The following is a 19105-nucleotide window of genomic DNA, read 5'->3' as shown; positions in this document are numbered from 1 at the left end:
GTAAAATTGGTACTTAAGTGCATAGCATAAACAATGTTGCAAGTCATCGCACATTTTTAGTTAGACAATATTTAGGTCCACTGGCGAATCTATGGATGGTCAGGATACATTACAATTTATTTCCATTTTAAAATACTCTGGAGCGAATCCTATTGGGATTATTTTAGTCTTAAATATTTTTTATAAACTTTTAATGTTGTTAAAAAAGCCTTTGGAATTTAAAATAAGCTTCTATAATTTATTTTGAACTACCCTCGATGCGACACGGTATAGGTCTTAATCAATTTAACCTTTTCTAAACCTAGTTCCATGCTTCCAAAGTATTACTATGGATTTATCAGGGACCGAGGGGACTGTGCAGTTACATCCCCTCCCTCAAATAATTTTGCTTCCTTTTGAATTTTGTAGCGAAATCCCTTACTAGCAAACTACTTTCTAGGATTCAGTGGTCAATAACCATACCACCTCGATTAAAGAATATGCTCTGCAGTCGCTCTTTATTCATTATGTTATTTGTATTTTATATAATTTGACGTTTAAATTCTATTTTAAGAGCAACAAGTTTTTAAACCCTTGTCTTCAAAATATTTTTACCCTGAAGAATTAAGCGATCAAACTAAACTATAAAGGATCTAAAACAGCCATGAGCCTTAAAGTTTCGGCTTAGCTGGAATCTTCTCCAATTTTTCATTCTTCTCCAATTTTTCATCATTAAATCTTTTCGCCATCGTAAATCGTTTGGACTTAAGTGTTGGAGTTAGTAATCCATTATCTGGAGTGAATAGTTGCGAATGAAGATGAATTCCTTTGACCTGAAATAATGACAGAAATAAGATAAGGTGAAATAAAACTACAGAAGAAATTATCGAGTAAAACCTGTTCAAACGACGCCAACTTTGCTTCCTTTCCTCTGGAGATGATGTCATTCAGAATCATGATATTGACGGCCTGAAGTTTGAAGTAAGGAAAGTACAAGCGTTTGAATGCCATGAAAAACATGTGGAATTTCCATGTTAATGTAGTACCGTATCCTGACATAATTCCTCAAAACGTTTGTTTATGTTATTGTCTTTGGCCCATTTTGTAAGAATTTCTTCATCAGGAACAATGATTCCAACAAGAAATGACTAAATAATATTGGAAAGATTACATTATGCTAGATTGCAAACAAGAAATCATAAATTCATTCTTATTTTTATCAAAAAAATGAAAGCCAAACATTTTAAGCGAATAAATATTCCAAATAAAATGCAAAAACATTTTCATCAATTTTTACTGAACAAACACGTTTCCTGATATGCAAATCAAGAGCAATTTTTTATTTCAAATCTCAACCCATAAGAAAGTTAGTGAATTGAGACGAATTTTGACCTCAGCAGTAAGCAAAAGATAACGTAATTTTTTATTGCAAATCCAAATCTCAAAAATTAAGAATCAAATCAAAATTTCAAGCAAAAGTTCACAGCCATGCTGAACAACTCGCCCCAGTACCTTAAGAGTAGAACCGTGTACAAAAGCTTGAGCGACGAAAGGACATTTGATGGAAACATTTTCAATTTTATCAGGAGAAATATATTCGCCCTAAAAGACACAATCACAAATAAGATAAATAAAAACCAAAAATATAATGGTTGCTATCATTTATGTTTTATAAACCTGCGACAACTTCAAAATGCATTTTTCGACCAATTATTTTAAGCGTTATATATTAAGCGTAATATATAATAATAAATTATAATAATTTCTTTCAAAGGAACTTGCTTCGTACTTGGTGTAAAAATTCTTGAAGTCAAATGTCTTTTTTTTAGTTATCATCTTCCTGAAATCTCTTACAGATAATGTCTTAGCAAAAATTAACAACCAGTTAACGTCATTTTTCCACATTAATTTCGATAACAACAAAAACATTATTTTACATCCTTTGCTACAATGTAACTTCAACTGACCTGTTTCCATTCTCCAATATCACCTGTATGCAACCAGCCATCATCATCTAACATTTCAGATGTTTTGTCAGGATTTTAAGATATCCCTTGAAGACATTTGGACCATAGACACATATCTTAAAACAAAATCATTCTTTCATAAAGACAAGATTCGTTACTTCGCCTTGATTGTTTGAAGTAAAATAGTTCATTTCTGGTACATCAACAAGTTTCACATAGTTACAGGTACTAGGTGATCCAACGTGACCTATAGGTACATACATGGATAAAATATAGTCACCTGTTGGTATAGACATGTATAAGATAGGGTCACTTATAAGTATACAGATGGATAAAATATTTTGAAAAATTCCTAGTGAGTTATTCACTCTACATTGTATAAAATACTTAGGGAAACATTGTACCATTATTAATTAGAAATGATAACAAAAACCTGGACATGACTACAATAATAGCGCTATCAACTGCAGGGCCTGGTACCTACGTAGCTAATATGAATGGAATTCATAAGTAATTGTGACAATCTAACAATAGAGATGAACATTATAGTTCATTGTACATAAATAAAAGATGACAAAACACTTCAAATCAACTATTTAGACCCAGGCCCCAGCCAACCTTACTTAGGTCTTAATATCTTAATTTTGACTTTCTCAACGTTTACAATATTACATTTTAAATGAAGTACCACAGAAGTGTTCATACGGAAATACGTAGTACCTGGTGAAAGATCAAGTTTATTTGTCAGAGAAACAAGTGCTGTAAACTCAGTCTGACAATAACCTTCAAAAATCTTAATACAAAGAGAAATAAGATGTAACCATGGCAACACAGTTGAAACGTGATGTCATAAACAAATACGAACCAAACATCCATGAACGACTTTTAAAAACTCTACAACTTTACCATCAATAGGAGCAGCACCTGTGAGAACAACATTTATAACACCAGCAAGGGTAAAAAAGATAATACCACCAGCAAGTAATAACACCAGCGAATAACACCAGCAAGGGGCGAATAACACCAGCAAGGGTAAAAAAGATAACCAAGGGATAACTTAGATCCTGAGAGGTTAACTACAATTGTCGAACAACTAGTTATGATTAAGAACATTAACGTGTGTATAAGAAAATAATGGAGTACCTTCGATAAATAGGGGATACAGAGTATAGAAAGATGGAATCTTGATGGAGACAAAATTCTTCAGTGTAGGCAATATCAAAAGAGAAGTACAATGGATCATAAAGCGAGAAGTTATCAAAATGTATAACAATATTAAGTTTATATTCGCTACATGCGAGTTTCTTCAGTTTCATAAAGATGTTAAACTCACCAAAATTATCGGCCACCTGAGAATCAGGTTTAAAGTAAAGATCCCTGCTCTATTCTACCATACATTTAAGAATAGAAACGAGACATTCCAGACCTTTGATACGAATACTGCGTTCTTGAACCTGGAAAATCATGTAAAAACAAGATGACACATGGCCTACTTAAATTACACGGCCTGATATCTTGCCATAGCAAGGCGAAAAATGCAAGGCCATTGAATTTTCCGGCGGTGCTCTTCGAAATTTTGTTCTTCTTCCTTCAAAATTGTTCATTGGCCTTACTTTATGGTATAATCTTGTATCTAAAAGTCTAGCGATCATTTCAAGAGTTTATTGGCTGAAATTGGTTCATTTTTGGTAGAGAAATCATAGTTTATAAATTGGTGCGATCGGCGGTTGTTTTGTATATCACGCGCTCGTCTTCCGGGTACGTGTTCCTGGTACTCTCCTCTGCATTTCTACAAGATTTTTGGAGTCGAATTGTATACATTTTTTCTTTCATTTACGAAAATCTTCAAACCCATAATTATAGCGATGGTGCTTCCTATTTTCAACGGCGTCCTTCCTACTCCAACTACGCCTAAGAAAATTTCATCAAATCCAAACGATTTCATTGGTAAATCATACTATCCCTTACCTTTTCAAGCTTCCTCATTAATTGGAAATCTTGGTATTGGTTCTTCTCCATCCTGGGACATCAATATAAACAATAAATCGATCAAACTTAAAATAGAATGGTATGTTGAAAAGAACATTAACAGTTCTCATGAATTCCCAAAATCTCTACTTAACATACTATCAGCCTACAACCTTGTACAACCTACCTTGTCCTCCTCCTTTGCTAAAGAGAAACTGTCTTTCAAGTTTGAATGGAAACTACTCTCAGATGCTACTAACCAACCTGAACAAGTTAAAACTCCATCTACTAACTTACCTTTCCATACTCCTGACTTTGGCTATACATCAACATCTAAATCGTATGTATATTCACCACCCAATCTTACAACTCCTACCAAACTCTTCCACAATCATGCTGCTAGTTTTCTAAATCCTCTCACTCCTCCATACACTCCTTACCATCAAGGTACTTTTCAGGTTAATAAAGTCCTGAAAAGGACTGTTTTTGTTGTTGTTGACTGACGTTTCGACAACCTTAGCGGTAGTCCTAACCTGACATTTACTCCTCATTTGACTCTAAAGATGACTACCGCTAAGGTTTTCGAAACGTCAGTCAAACTTTTATTAACCTGAAAAACCATGGAGGAGTAGTATTTAGAAACAGCAGCATGATAAGAGTTGTAGAAGATTGGGTTAATATACATGATTTAGATGTTGATGTATAGCCAAAGTCAGGAAAGTTAGTAGATTGAGTTTTAACTTGTTCAGGAAGTTTTCCATTCAAACTTGAAAGACAGTTTCTCTAAAGGAGGAGGACATTTATGTTATTTTGAATTCATGAGAACTGATAACATACCATTCTATTTTAAGTTTGATCGATTTATTGTTTATGATGTCCCAGGATAATTACCAAGATTTTTGAGGAAGCTTGAAAAGTTAGTATGATTTAACAATGAAATCGTTTGATTTGAATAGGAAGCACCATCGTATAATTTGAAGAAATAAAAGAAAATACCAACTCATCTTGTAGAAATGGATACCATGTAGATACCAAATATAGATAATCCACGATAGATTTAAACATAAGTTTGCTTGATATAAATGAAAGAATAAATGAAAACGTTATTATCAATAAGAGTACAATTTACTCAAAGATCAACACTTATTCTTAACACTCCAGTTCCACATGCATTTTATTTTATCTTATAGATCAGTGGGTCACATGATAAATCATTAAGACTTTGGGAACGAACGGACGAACCGTTGTTTGTCGAAGAGGAGAGAGAAATGGTACTATACATAGATCTGTTGCTGGAGCTACAAAAATATGCATATAGTACCTGTACTTTCAATGTTTATTTTAATTTTTCTATTGAGGAGAGGGAAGCAGTTTACGAAGAAAGCGCCGTAACAGGAGTTGAAACAATTGTAAGATTCTTTTTACTATGTAACATGAGATATATATGTTCGATCTTGAGCCCAACTACTCTGTATTTGTTATATACTTTCACTATGGAAAAAATCTTGTGGAAGTTGCATTTATTGCACTAAATAAATTCATTTATTTAAACCATGATGTTGTTTAGATTCCAGGTGAACAAGACACAGAAGCTGTTAAAGCTGGCAAGAAAACTATCGAGACGATCAAAGGAGTTAGTTTTGTTGTTGTATTAGCATTGCAAGTAAATTTTATTGGTTTTGTGCCCAGTCCCCCCTTTAGTACCTGAAAGATACCTCAAAATCATACAGATATATCGAAAACTGTAGTACACCAAAGACATGTGAAGACTGTGCATATATGAGGCCAAATGTTTAAGCTTCCATTCAGATGGAGTACTTGGAGGATATTATAGTAGAATACAGATACTTGCAAGATAATACAGTTTGATTGTGATACTTGGATAATATTATAGTAGAATATAGATACTTGGAAGATAATACAGTATGATTGGGATACTTGGAGGATATTGAAGTATAATATATAATATACGCCTGGAGATTACTATGTTGATGTTTGTTCTTATCTCTTCATTAGGCTGAAAGAATCATGGAGGCCATTGAATTGTATAAGGAAGAAAGACAGAAAGAACTTGAACATAAAGCGAGTCAAGTGACAGAAGACGTTAGGTTTGTTATTTCTTGCTCTGCACATCTGCAAAATGTTTATGTTTTACGTATAGACAATCTTAAATCTTAAATGAAAGTTTTGTTATTTCTTGCTCTGCACATCTACAAAATGTTTATGTTATACGTATAGACAATCTTAAATCTTAAATGAACAATCTTAAATAACCATGACCGGCAACATAACAAAACTTTCCAAATTAACTTTTGTATTCATTTTTTAAATGTGGTTACTTTTCCCGCGTCGTTATTTAGTTCTTCCTATCCCTCTATGGTCATAAATTACCTGTTGTTACCATTGATATATCAACGGTACGTTTTATTCATATGACGTGTGTTTCTAAGTATCCACGTTTCACTGTCGTATACAAACATGTATTGTGTTTATAAGAAGAATCCTTAGCTTACGTCATGGACGCATACATTTTGTATACGTCACATCCGTTTTAGCTGTCGCATAAATTATACTGTTTTTTTCAAGCTCACAGGAACGGCTTCCAACTCTGTTTTGATATCATGTTTTATAATACGTTTTTTATTTTTGGTTGAAAGAACTTTAACACATAAAATAGAAGAAAAATACGTATAAACAAAAGATACATTATCAAGCTGTAAATAGGTGATTTCGCTATAGCTTTTCGAATTAGATATTTTCGAAATAAAATTACAATGTGAATCAATTTTATATTATACTCTAATAATTTATGCGACAGTTCAAAAGAATGTAAATTTTGCTGGATAAGCTTTTCTTCATTTTTGTTATAAACCCAAACGAGGAAGTTTGGGCTTGTGACGTAAACTAAGGAATTATAAAATGAGCGATGATTATGAGAATGTAATGAAAACTGATTTGAAACTTTGAAAAAGACGTACATAATGTCAACTACGTATGACCGTGTAAATTTTTACCAATCCTCTGTTGTGAAAGTGTAGAGCGTGTTGTGTTCCATCACTTGACCACTTTGCATTAGTGAACGCTTTTCAATGGCGTTGTTTTTTATTTTTGAAACTTTTCTCTGTCTTTGGATTCGTATTTTTGTCATCCTTGATTCATTTTTTACAGGATAACGTTCTCCTCGTTTCTGGTGGCGTTGACAAGAACATTAAAATTTGGGGTTTGGATTTTGGTGATTGTCGGAAATCAATATTCGCCCATGATGACAGGTACGCACAATGTAATTTTAAATGACAGATACGCAATTTTATGATAGTAATATATGATAGCCTGAAACAGTCGATTATATCCCTACTATACACTCGTATCTTATGTACATCGTCATTATACCCTATTAAACCCTCTTACCCTGGTTAGATCATTGTTTCGTCGTCACCATACCTCGTACGTCTATAACATTATAGTAAACCACGTCCTCAATTGTTTTACACGTAGATTTCCTGCATATTTTTTACCCGCATGTTATCAACATTACACCCCACAATACCTACATGTACTTTCATTGTATACTTTATATTCTCATGTTATCAACATTACACCCCCATTACTATTTATTACCATATATTCTCATGTTATCAACATTACACATAGTAATTACATGTACTTTCATTGTATACATTATATTCTCATGTTATCAACATTATTACTCATGTTCAATACCTACATGTTACATTTCATTGTATACTTTATATTCTCATGTTATCTTACATTTACACTCATTTATACCTACATGTACTTTCATTGTATACCTTATATTCTCAAGTTATCAACATTACACCTAGTAATATCTGCATGTACTTTCATTGTATACATTATATTCTCATGTTATCAGCATTACTCATAGTAATACCTACATGTACTTTCATTGTGTACCATATATTCTCATGTTATCAACATTACACCCCACAATACCTACATGTACTTTCATTGTATACCTTATATTCTCATGTTATCAAGATTACACCTTGTAATATCTACATGTACTTTCATTGTATACTTTATATTCTCATGTTATCAACATTACTCATAGTAATAATTACACGTACTTTCATTGTGTACCATATATTCTCATGTTATCAACATTACACTTAGTAATACCTACATGTACTTTCATTGTATACCTTATATTCTCATGTTATCAACATTACACATAGTAATACCTACATGTATATTCGTTATTTATATTATAACAACTTTTAATCTTCTTTTAGTGTCATGGGCGTGCAGTTCGTGCGGAAAACTCATTATTTCTTCAGTTCAAGTAAAGATAAAACGATAAAATATTGGGACGCTGAATAATTTCTTCATGTTACGACCTTAGAAGGTCATCATTCAGAAATATGGAGTCTTGCAATCAGCCATGACGGTGAGTTTGTTGTAAGTGTCAAGTATGGAAGGTTTTAGATAATTTTAAACATAAGTTTGCTTGATATGAACGAAAGAATAAATGAAAAACGTTATTATCAATATGAGTACCATTTACTCAAAGATCAACACTTATTCTTAACACTCCAGTTCCACTTGCATTTTATTTTATCTTATAGATCAGTGGGTCACATGATAAAAGACTTTGGGAACGAACGGACGAACCGTTGTTTGTCGAAGAGGAGAGAGAAATGGTACTATACATAGATCTGTTGCTGGAGCTACAAAAATATGCATATAGTACCTGTACTTTCAATGTTTATTTTAATTTTTCTATTGAGGAGAGGGAAGCAGCTTACAAAGAAAGCGCCGTAACAGGAGTTGAAACAATCGTAAGATTCTTTTTACTATGTAACATGAGATATATATGTTCCATCTTGAGCCCAACTACTCTGTATTTGTTATATACTTTCACTATGGAAAAAATCTTGTGGAAGTTGCATTTATTGCACTAAATAAATTCATTTATTTAAACCATGATGTTGTTTAGATTCCAGGTGAACAAGACACAGAAGCTGTTAAAGCTGGCAAGAAAACTATCGAGATGATCAAAGGAGTTAGTTTTGTTGTTGTATTATCATTGCAAGTAAATTTTATTGGTTTTGTGCCCAGTCCCCCCTATAGTACCTGAAAGATACCTCAAAATCATGCAGATATATCGAAAACTGTAGTACACCAAAGACATGTGAAGACTGTGCATATATGAGGCCAAATGTTTAAGCTTCCATTCAGATGGAGTACTTGGAGGATATTATAGTAGAATACAGATACTTGCAAGATAATACAGTTTGATTGTGATACTTGGATAATATTATAGTAGAATATAGATACTTGGAAGATAATACAGTATGATTGGGATACTTGGAGGATATTGAAGTATAATATATAATATACGCCTGGAGATTACTATGTTGATGTTTGTTCTTATCTCTTCATTAGGCTGAAAGAATCATGGAGGCCATTGAATTGTATAAGGAAGAAAGACAGAAAGAACTTGAACATAAAGTGAGTCAAGTGACAGAAGACGTTAGGTTTGTTATTTCTTGCTCTGCACATCTAAAAAATGTTTATGTTTTACTTATAGACAATCTTAAATCTTAAATGAAAGTTTTGTTATTTCTTGCTCTGCACATCTACAAAATGTTTATGTTATACGTATAGACAATCTTAAATCTTAAATGAACAATCTTAAATAACCATGACCGGCAACATAACAAAACTTTCCAAATTAACTTTTGTATTCATCTTTTAAATGTGGTTACTTTTCCCGCGTCGTTATTTAGTTCTTCCTATCCCTCTATGGTCATAAATTACCTGTTGTTACCATTGATGTATCAACGGTACGTTTTATTCATATGACGTGTGTTTCTAAGTATCCACGTTTCACTGTCGTATACAAACATGTATTGTGTTTATAAGAAGAATCCTTAGCTTACGTCGTGGACGCATACATTTTGTAAACGTCACATCCGTTTTAGCTGTCGCATAAATTATACTGTTTTTTTCAAGCTCACAGGAACGGCTTCCAACTCTGTTTTGATATCATGTTTTATAATACGTTTTTTATTTTTGGTTGAAAGAACTTTAACACATAAAATAGAAGAAAAATACGTATAAACAAAAGATACATTATCAAGCTGTAAATAGGTCATTTCGCTATAGCCTTTCGAATTAGATATTTTCGAAATAAAATTACAATCAATTTTATATTATACATTAATAATTTATGCGACAGTTCAAAAGAATGTAAATTTTTCTGGATAAGCTTTTCTTCATTTTTGTTATAAACCCAAACGAGGAAGTTTGGGCTTGTGACGTAAACTAAGGAATTATAAAATGAGCGATGATTATGAGAATGTAATGAAAACTGATTTGAAACTTTGAAAAAGACGTACATAATGTCAACTACGTATGACCGTGTAAATTTTTACCAATCCTCTGTTATGAAAGTGTAGAGCGTGTTGTGTTCCATCACTTGACCACTTTGCATTAGTGAACGCTTTTCAATGGCGTTGTTTTTTATTTTTGAAACTTTTCTCTGTCTTTGGATTCGTATTTTTGTCATCATTGATTCATTTTTTACAGGATAACGTTCTCCTCGTTTCTGGTGGCGTTGACAAGAACATTAAAATTTGGGGTTTGGATTTTGGTGATTGTCGAAAATCAATATTCGCCCATGATGACAGGTACGCACAATGTAATTTTAAATGACAGATACGCAATTTTATGATAGTAATATATGATAGCCTGAAACAGTCGATTATATCCTACTATACACTCGTATCCTATGTACATCGTCATTATACCCTATTAAACCCTCTTACCCTGGTTAGATCATTGTTTCGTCGTCACCATACCTCGTACGTCTATAACATACTAGTAAACCACGTCCTCAATTGTTTTACACGTAGATTTCCTGCATATTTTTTACCCGCATGTTATCAACATTACACCCCACAATACCTACATGTACTTTCATTGTATACCTTATATTCTCATGTTATCAACATTACACCTAGTAATATCTACATGTACTTTCATTGTATACATTATATTCTCATGTTGTCAACATTACTCATAGTAATACCTACATATACTTTCATTATATACTTTATATTTTCATGTTATCAACATTACTCATAGTAATAACTACAAGTACTTTCATTGTATAATGTTATCACAATACCTACATGTACTTTCATTGTATACCTTATATTCTCATGTTATCAACATTACACCTAGTAATATCTACATGTACTTTCATTGTATACATTATATTCTCATGTTATCAACATTACTCATAGTAATACCTACATGTACTTTCATTGTGTACCATATATTCTCATGTTATCAACAACAATACCTACATGTTTTGTATACTTTATATTCTCATGTTATCAACATTACTCATAGTAATACCTACATGTACTTTCATTGTATACTTTATATTCTCATGTTATCAACATTACACCCCACAATACCTACATGTACTTTCATTGTATACCTTATATTCTCATGTTGTCAACATTACTCATAGTAATACCTACATGTACTTTCATTATATACTTTATATTTTCATGTTATCAACATTACTCATAGTAATAACTACATGTACTTTCATTGTATACCTAATATTCTCATGTTATCAACAATACACCCCACAATACCTACATGTACTTTCATTGTATACCTTATATTCTCATGTTATCAACATTACACCTTGTAATATCTACATGTACTTTCATTGTATACTTTATATTCTCATGTTATCAACATTACTCATAGTAATACTTACATGTATATTCGTTATTTATATTATAACAACTTTCAATCTTCTTTTAGTGTCATGGGCGTGCAGTTCGTGCCGAAAACTCATTATTTCTTCAGTGCAAGTAAAGATAAAACGATAAAATATTGGGACGCTGACATATTTCTTCATGTTACGACCTTAGAAGGCCATTCTTCAGAAATATGGAGTCTTGCAATCAGCCATGACGGCGAGTTTGTTGTAAGTGTCAAGTATGGAACGTTTTAGATAATTTTAAACATAGGTTTACTTGATATGAATGAAAGAATAAATGAAAATCGTTATTATCAATAAGAGTACCATTTACTCAAAGATCAACACTTATTCTTAACACTCCAGTTCCACATGCATTTTATTTTATCTTATAGATCAGTGGGTCACATGATAAATCATTAAGACTTTGGGAACGAACGGACGAACCGTTGCTTGTCGAAGAGGAGAAAGAAATGGTACTATAAAAATATCTGTTGCTGGAGCTACTAAAATATGCATATAGTACCTGTACTTTCAATGTTTATTTTAATTTTTCTATTGAGGAGAGGGAAGCAGCTTACGAAGAAAGCGCCGTAACAGGAGTTGAAACAATTGTAAGATTCTTTTTACTATGTAACATGAGATATATATGTTCGATCTTGAGCCCAACTACTCTGTATTTGTTATATACTTTCACTATGGCAAAAATCTTGTGGAAGTTGCATTTATTGCACTAAATAAATTCATTTATTTAAACCATGATGTTGTTTAGATTCCAGGTGAACAAGACACAGAAGCTGTTAAAGCTGGCAAGAAAACTATCGAGATGATCAAAGGAGTTAGTTTTGTTGTTGTATTATCATTGCAAGTAAATTTTATTGGTTTTGTGCCCAGTCCCCCCTATAATACCTGAAAGATACCTCAAAATCATACAGATATATCGAAAACTGTAGTACACCAAAGACATGTGAAGACTGTGCTTATATGAGTCCAAATGTTTAAGCTTCCATTCAGATGGAGTACTTGGAGGATATTATAGTAGAATACAGATACTTGCAAGATAATACAGTTTGATTGTGATACTTTGTATAATATTATAGTAGAATATAGATACTTGGAAGATAATACAGTATGATTGGGATACTTGGAGGATATTGAAGTATAATATATAATATACGCCTGGAGATTACTATGTTGATGTTTGTTCTTATCTCTTCATTAGGCTGAAAGAATCATGGAGGCCATTGAATTGTATAAGGAAGAAAGACAGAAAGAACTTGAACATAAAGCGAGTCAAGTGACAAAAGACGTTAGGTTTGTTATTTCTTGCTCTGCACATCTACAAAATGTTTATGTTTTACGTATAGACAATCTTAAATCTTAAATGAAAGTTTTGTTATTTCTTGCTCTGCACATCTACAAAATGTTTATGTTATACGTATAGACAATCTTAAATCTTAAATGAACAATCTTAAATAACCATGACCGGCAACATAACAAAACTTTCCTAGACGAAACACCACAATTGGGGCAACGCCCTACACTTTTATTAAACCCTACATGTGAAACCACCGCCAATATTTTCTTACTCTCTAATTTGGACCACGCCCTGCATCGTTGTTTTACTCTACCCATGAAACCACCAGTAATATTTTCTTACTCTCTAATTGGGGCAACGCCCTACACTGTTATTTAACCCTACCTGTGAAACCACCGCCAATATTTTCATACTGTCTAATTGGGACCACGCTCTGCACTGACCTACCCATGAAACTACCACCAATATTCCACACTCTCTAATTAGAACCACGCCCTTCGCCCTTCACTATTGTCTGATTTATACAGAAAATCCCAGTTTCGTTTTTTACCGAAGTTCTTTTTGCTCTCACATACATTTTCTTTCCTTTGAACAGCTTTCAAAGCGCGCCATTCATCCGATTCTTGCTGCCTTTGGTAATATCAGTGTAAGTTTATTATATCTTCAATGTTTCTATTTGAGAATCACATGAAGGCCACGTGATACAAGGTGAAAGCCACGTGCATGTTGAGCATGATTAATGTAAATATTAATGTAAGGGTAAGATTGCAAAATTTACATACGTACGTACGTAGATAAGGGAAAAATGGATGAGATGGCTTTACATTTATAACAACTCTAGAAAAACGAGTTAAATATAAAATACACAGGATTTGTAATAATGAAATAAAATATCTTGACCACGAAGATGGAGGCCATAAATATTGTTGTTCTACGATTGAATGCCTGTCTATGTCAACCTCCTTTTCCCGGACCATAAACTTACGACGTTTGTAAAATATTTTTCTTCTCACAGCCTGTACAGTATGTACTTCTAGTGGTGAAAAAGTAAAGTCAAGGTAAGGTTGAAGTATTATAAAGAGCAGCAAATTATCCCGTGAAGAATCGTTGTTTGTACTAAAAGTTAATTTAGAGCATTTTAAACGTTAAGTATGGCAAAGTGTCTCGTTGGAGTTACTAAAGGAATTAAATATTAAGTGTTATTTGAATACAGTAGAGAGGTATCTTATGAAGCAAGTGTTTTTCTACAAAACATTTAAATTATTTAATTTCAGTGAACTTGAAGAATCGTTGCTTGTGTTACCGTTTGACTATGTTATTGATGTACTGAAACTTCTTCTTGAGTGGATTAAGGTGAAGTGAAATGTATTTTGACTCCTGTGTCATTAGTTCACAAGGTACAGGTTTCCTTTTCAAATTTTGCTAATCCCAGATGTACGTGATTGTTTAGAATGGTTGGGAAACAGAGTTAAGTTGTCGATGTTTGTTCTTTCTGCTGCGGTAAGATTAAGACGTAATTTTGTTTTTGGTTTCGATCGATATTTTTTCAATATGTCTGTCTTTAAATCATTCCCTAAGAATTTCATCACGTTCCTTCAGTATTGCTGAATATATGATACAATTGGCGAGATACCTATGTACAATGCTGGATATTTTTCATTTTTTTCATATTTTGTTACGATAGAATACATCACAACAAGATCATATCCATTCCTGAACTACTGCCAGTAATAGACTCTATCAGATCACATTGTCGTAGCCGAGTTCGCGAAATGAAGGTAGGAAGTTGTACGTTTATGAAAACGCAAGTATCGCCAAATTTCTCCCGTAATTTTACCATGCGCTACACGACCGTTAATTTATTCGTGGTAAATTTTGTCGACACTTTAATGACTGAAACTTAACATGAAAAGTCGTCAATTTTGATTGGTTAAGAGCAATTAAGGCTTTCTTTCACATTACAGTGCCAATCTTAATACTGAGTTTGGCTTTGTATTAAAAAGATTCATAGAATATTCTTTTGTGTATTAAGAAGAGAAAAAAGTATGTATTTAGAAACAAAAATATTCAAGAGTATGAATATTTCATTTTTCTCTAGTTTTTTGATTTTTGCTAAATTAGTCGTCTTGAGTTTTTGAATTGTGTACTTCAAACTGCCACAGATGACTTTTGCAATTATATGAACTGAATAAATTTTCTTGAATTTTTACATCAACGCCGATAAAACTATGGCACACTTGCAATGATTGCTTTATCTTTAGGATACTGTTGGATTCAATTTGGCGGGACTACAGTTTATTCAAAGACAGCTTGAGAATCGTGACGTCACATTCTTTGGCGAGACACGCGAGAGACTGGGACAAATACGAAAAAAGAAGACAATTGTGAGGAAATTTCGATGAAGGTTATTTTGTTGTTGATACTTTGACAATTAAAACGATTGTCTTCAAAAGTACACAATGGCTTCGGTTGATTTCTGTCTATAGCCATCTTCGAAGATCCCTAACCCAAACTGTACCCCTAGAGGGACAAGGAAAATCCCCGTGTGCCCTTTAAATTACAATTTTCGTGATCAGCAGACGTTTAAATTTTGCATGATTCAGCAGTTATTGATACTGGGTCAGCCTTAAAAGCTAAAGAAAAGAATTTCGATCTTGGTATTTTAATAACTAAATAATGGGCTAGCCAGACAAGGACAATCGGAGTCTTTTACTTCGATGACATTGAAATACATTTTTTTGCGTCTAATCCTAGCTCCCAGCTACATAAATAATCTTACTGCAAACTGATTTCAGAAAAGTTAAATTTAAATGAAAGTGAGATCATCAAATTCAACATCACAACTATCGGTGAATACCTCCATCGAATGAATATATAGAATTAAAATAAGTTATTACATTACGTAAATTGCATATTTCCCAGTTATAAAAAAGAAGAGTGACACAAAAATTAAGGGAGTAATTCCAACTATAAACAGGAAGAAATAATGAATCGATTAACAATTATCAAGCAATTCACCCATCTACAAAACATATAAACAAAAAATGTACTTTATGAGTTACCAAAATGAATACAGAAAAAACTGCATCCTCATATGACAAAGTAGTCTTCTGGTCATTTCAGCATTCAACAAAAGGGATGTAAAATTGTCATGGTTCTTCTAAGATATGGATTTATTTTCATGAAAATGACCCAACAAACACTTCACTCATTTGAAGGAGCTTAACAACTTCAAAGTAGATAGATTGCAAACGTACTAATCTCATATACACTGTAAAAGTTCCATACAAGTTTCTTAGCTAACAAAAAAAACTGTTCCAGTAACTAAATGACTATTGAAAACTTGAAAATACAAATGTTTGTATTGAACATTATCAAGAATATATTTAAACTTTTTTATATACAACTGTTGTTGTTAGGACTTTAGTGTAAATTTTTTCTTTAATTCACGGACTCCAAAAATCTTGTAGAAATGTAGAGGAGGTTACCAGGAACACGTAGATACCAAAGATAGATAATCCACGATAGATTTAAGAGCTAAAATTTTCGAACGAAAATGAGCGCGTGATAAACAAAACAACCGCCGATCGCACCAATTTATAAACTTTGATTTCTCGGCGAAAAAAGGACCAATTTCAGCCAATAAACTCTTGAAATGATCGCTAGACTTTTAGCTACAAGATTATACCATAAAGTAAGGCCAATGAACAATTTTGAAGGAAGAAGATCAAAATTTCGAAGAGCACCGCCGGAAAATTCAATGGCCTTGCATTTTTGACCTTACTGTGGCAAGATATCAGGCCGTGTATTTAAGTAGGCCATGAAAGCTTCAATGTTAATTTCTTTAGTATTGCTCGTTCATAACAATCTTTTGCTTTTTGTACTCTCCCATATCACTGTAAACCAAACCCAGATTGTTGTACGTTGTCACGATATTAACATGGTCAGGTCCAAATGCTTTCGTTTGAATTTCCATCGCTTGTATGCAAAAATGTTTGTCTTTTTCGTACTCTCCTATTTTACTGTTAACAAAACCCAGATTGTTGTAAGTTCTCGAGATACTAACATGGTCAGGTCCAAATACTTTTGTGTAAATTTCTAATGTTCGTTCGTAAAAATCATTTGCTTTTTCGTACTCTCCCATATCACTGTAAACGAAACCCAGATTGTTGTACGTTGTCGCGATATTAACATGGTCAGGTCCAAACGCTTTTTTTTTTAACTTACATCGCTTGTTTACAAAAATGTTTTGCTTTTTCCTACTCTCCCATATCTATGTAAACCAAACCCAGATTGTTGTACGTTGTCAAGATATTAACATGGTCAGGTCCAAATGCTCTCGTTTGAATTTTCATCGCTCGCATGCAAAAATGTTTGGCTTTTTCGTGCTCTCCTATCTTACTGTAAACAAAACCCAGATTGTTGTACGTTGTCGCGATATTAACATGGTCAGGTCCAAATGCTTTCCTTTGAATTTCCATCGCTTGAATTCAAAATGTTTGGCTTTTCGTACTCTCCTATTTTACTGTAAACAAAACCCAGATTGTTGTACGTTGTCGCAATATTAACATGGTCAGGTCCAAATGCTTTTGTTTTAATTTCTATTGCTTGTTCGTAAAATCTTTTGCTTTTCGTACTCTCCCATATCACTGTAAACCAAACCCAGATTGTTGTACGTTGTCGCGATATTAACATGGTCAGGTCCAAATGCTTTCGTTTGAATTTCCATTGCTCGTATGCAAAATGTTTGGCTTTTCGTACTCTCCTATCTTACTGTAAACCAAACCCAGATTGTTGTACGTTGTCGCGATATTAACATGGTCAGGTCCAAATGCTTTCGTTTGAATTTCCATTGCTCGTATGCAAAAATGTTTGGCTTTTCGTACTCTCCTATCTTACTGTAAACCAAACCCAGATTGTTGTACGTTGTCGCGATATTAACATGGTCAGGTCCAAATGCTTTCGTTTGAATTTCCATTGCTCGTATGCAAAATGTTTGGCTTTTCGTACTCTCCTATTTTACTGTAAACCAAACCCAGATTGTTGTACGTTGTCGCAATATTAACATGGTCAGGTCCAAATGCTTTCGTTTGAATTTCCATCGCTTGTATGCAAAAATCTTTGGCTTTTCGTACTCTCCTATTTTACTGTAAACCAAACCCAGATTGTTGTACGTTGTCGCGATATTAACATGGTCAGGTCCAAATGCTTTTGTGTAAATTTCTAATGTTCGTTCGTAAAAATCTTTTGCTTTTTCGTACTCTCCCATATCTTTGTGAACCAAACCCAGATTGTTGTACGTTGTCGCAATATTAACATGGTCAGGTCCAAATGCTTTTGTAAATTTCTAATGTTCGTTCGTAAAAATCTTTTGCTTTTTCGTACTCTCCCATATCTTTGTGAACCAAACCCAGATTGTTGTACGTTGTCGCAATATTAGCATGGTCAGGTCCACATGCTTTCATTTCAATTTCCATCGCTCGTTCATAAAAATCTTTTGCTTTTTTGTACTCTCCTTTATTTCTGTAAACAGAACCCAGATTGTGGTACGTTGTTGCAATATAAACATGGTCAGGTCCAAATGCTTTGGTGTAAATTTCTATTGTTCGTTCGTAAAAATCTTTTGCTTTTCGTACTCTCCCATATCTTTGTGAACCAAACCCAGATTGTTGTACGTTGTCGCTATATTAACATGGTCAGGTCGAAATGCTTTCATGTAAATTTCCATCGCTCGTTCATAAAGATATTTTGCTTTTTCGTACTCGCCCATATCTTTGTGAACCAAACCCAGATTGTTGTACGTTGTCGCTATATTAACATGGTCAGGTCCAAATGCTTTTGTTTGAATTTTCATCGCTAGTTCATGAAAATCTTTTGCTTTTTCGTACTCTCCATTCTCCCGAAGCAACCAACCCATCTCGTTGTACGAATATGAAACATCAACATGATTAACACCTAACACTCTAGTTTGAATTGTTGTTATATCCTTAAGTACATTGATGGCCTGTTTAAAGTTGTAAAATTTTTTTAATACATTTGCAAAGTAATTAGCAATTTTCAAATTGTTTTCATCAAGTTCTTGTTTTGATGATTTTACATCGATCAACT

At 33.2% G+C, this 19105-nt stretch overlaps 2 protein-coding genes and 1 long non-coding RNA gene across 3 annotated transcripts; 2 read left to right on the top strand and 1 right to left on the bottom strand.

Moving 5' to 3' along the window:
- Positions 1 to 470: 470 nt before the first annotated feature.
- LOC124453915 (long-chain-fatty-acid--CoA ligase 1-like) lies at positions 471 to 2000 on the bottom strand. Its single transcript, XM_047004743.1, has 6 exons — positions 1947 to 2000; positions 1657 to 1689; positions 1492 to 1581; positions 1026 to 1127; positions 877 to 948; positions 471 to 812 (listed from the first exon to the last, which is right to left on the bottom strand). The coding sequence occupies exons 1-6, from the start codon at positions 1998 to 2000 to the stop codon at positions 651 to 653; spliced, it is 513 nt and encodes a 170-aa protein (XP_046860699.1). The 3' UTR covers positions 471 to 650.
- A 3104-nt stretch (positions 2001 to 5104) lies between these two features.
- LOC124453881 lies at positions 5105 to 5966 on the top strand. Its single transcript, XR_006951250.1, has 4 exons — positions 5105 to 5185; positions 5273 to 5323; positions 5482 to 5547; positions 5931 to 5966. It is a non-coding gene; the product is annotated as an uncharacterized LOC124453881 (long non-coding RNA).
- A 6947-nt stretch (positions 5967 to 12913) lies between these two features.
- Positions 12914 to 15452, top strand: LOC124453914 (WD repeat-containing protein 3-like). The gene is made up of 5 exons (XM_047004742.1): positions 12914 to 12993; positions 14272 to 14350; positions 14448 to 14497; positions 14682 to 14775; positions 15259 to 15452. The coding sequence occupies exons 1-5, from the start codon at positions 12914 to 12916 to the stop codon at positions 15397 to 15399; spliced, it is 444 nt and encodes a 147-aa protein (XP_046860698.1). The 3' UTR covers positions 15400 to 15452.
- The last annotated feature ends 3653 nt before the right edge of the window (positions 15453 to 19105 follow it).

Source organism: Xenia sp. Carnegie-2017, unplaced genomic scaffold, assembly GCF_021976095.1.
Source record: "Xenia sp. Carnegie-2017 unplaced genomic scaffold, XeniaSp_v1 HiC_scaffold_26, whole genome shotgun sequence".
NCBI lineage: Eukaryota > Metazoa > Cnidaria > Anthozoa > Malacalcyonacea > Xeniidae > Xenia > Xenia sp. Carnegie-2017.
Note: the sequence above shows the minus strand (reverse complement) of the source record. Positions and strands in the feature narration are given on the sequence as shown.

What these genes read in the sequence shown, in the direction of transcription:
- LOC124453915 (XM_047004743.1), bottom strand. Translation starts at nt 2,000, where the DNA reads ATGTTAGATGATGATGGCTGGTTGCATACAGGTGATATTGGAGAATGG. An exon ending in ATATTGGAGAATGGAAACAG is followed by an intron (nt 1,690 to 1,946) that starts GTCAGTTGAAGT and finishes CGCTTAAAATAA; the next exon opens with TTGGTCGAAAAATGCATTTT. An exon ending in TACACGGTTCTACTCTTAAG is followed by an intron (nt 1,128 to 1,491) that starts GTACTGGGGCGA and finishes AATATTATTTAG; the next exon opens with TCATTTCTTGTTGGAATCAT.
- LOC124453914 (XM_047004742.1), top strand. Translation starts at nt 12,914, where the DNA reads ATGGAGGCCATTGAATTGTATAAGGAAGAAAGACAGAAAGAACTTGAA. An exon ending in CAAGTGACAAAAGACGTTAG is followed by an intron (nt 12,994 to 14,271) that starts GTTTGTTATTTC and finishes ATTTAATTTCAG; the next exon opens with TGAACTTGAAGAATCGTTGC. An exon ending in TGTTTGTTCTTTCTGCTGCG is followed by an intron (nt 14,498 to 14,681) that starts GTAAGATTAAGA and finishes TTGTTACGATAG; the next exon opens with AATACATCACAACAAGATCA.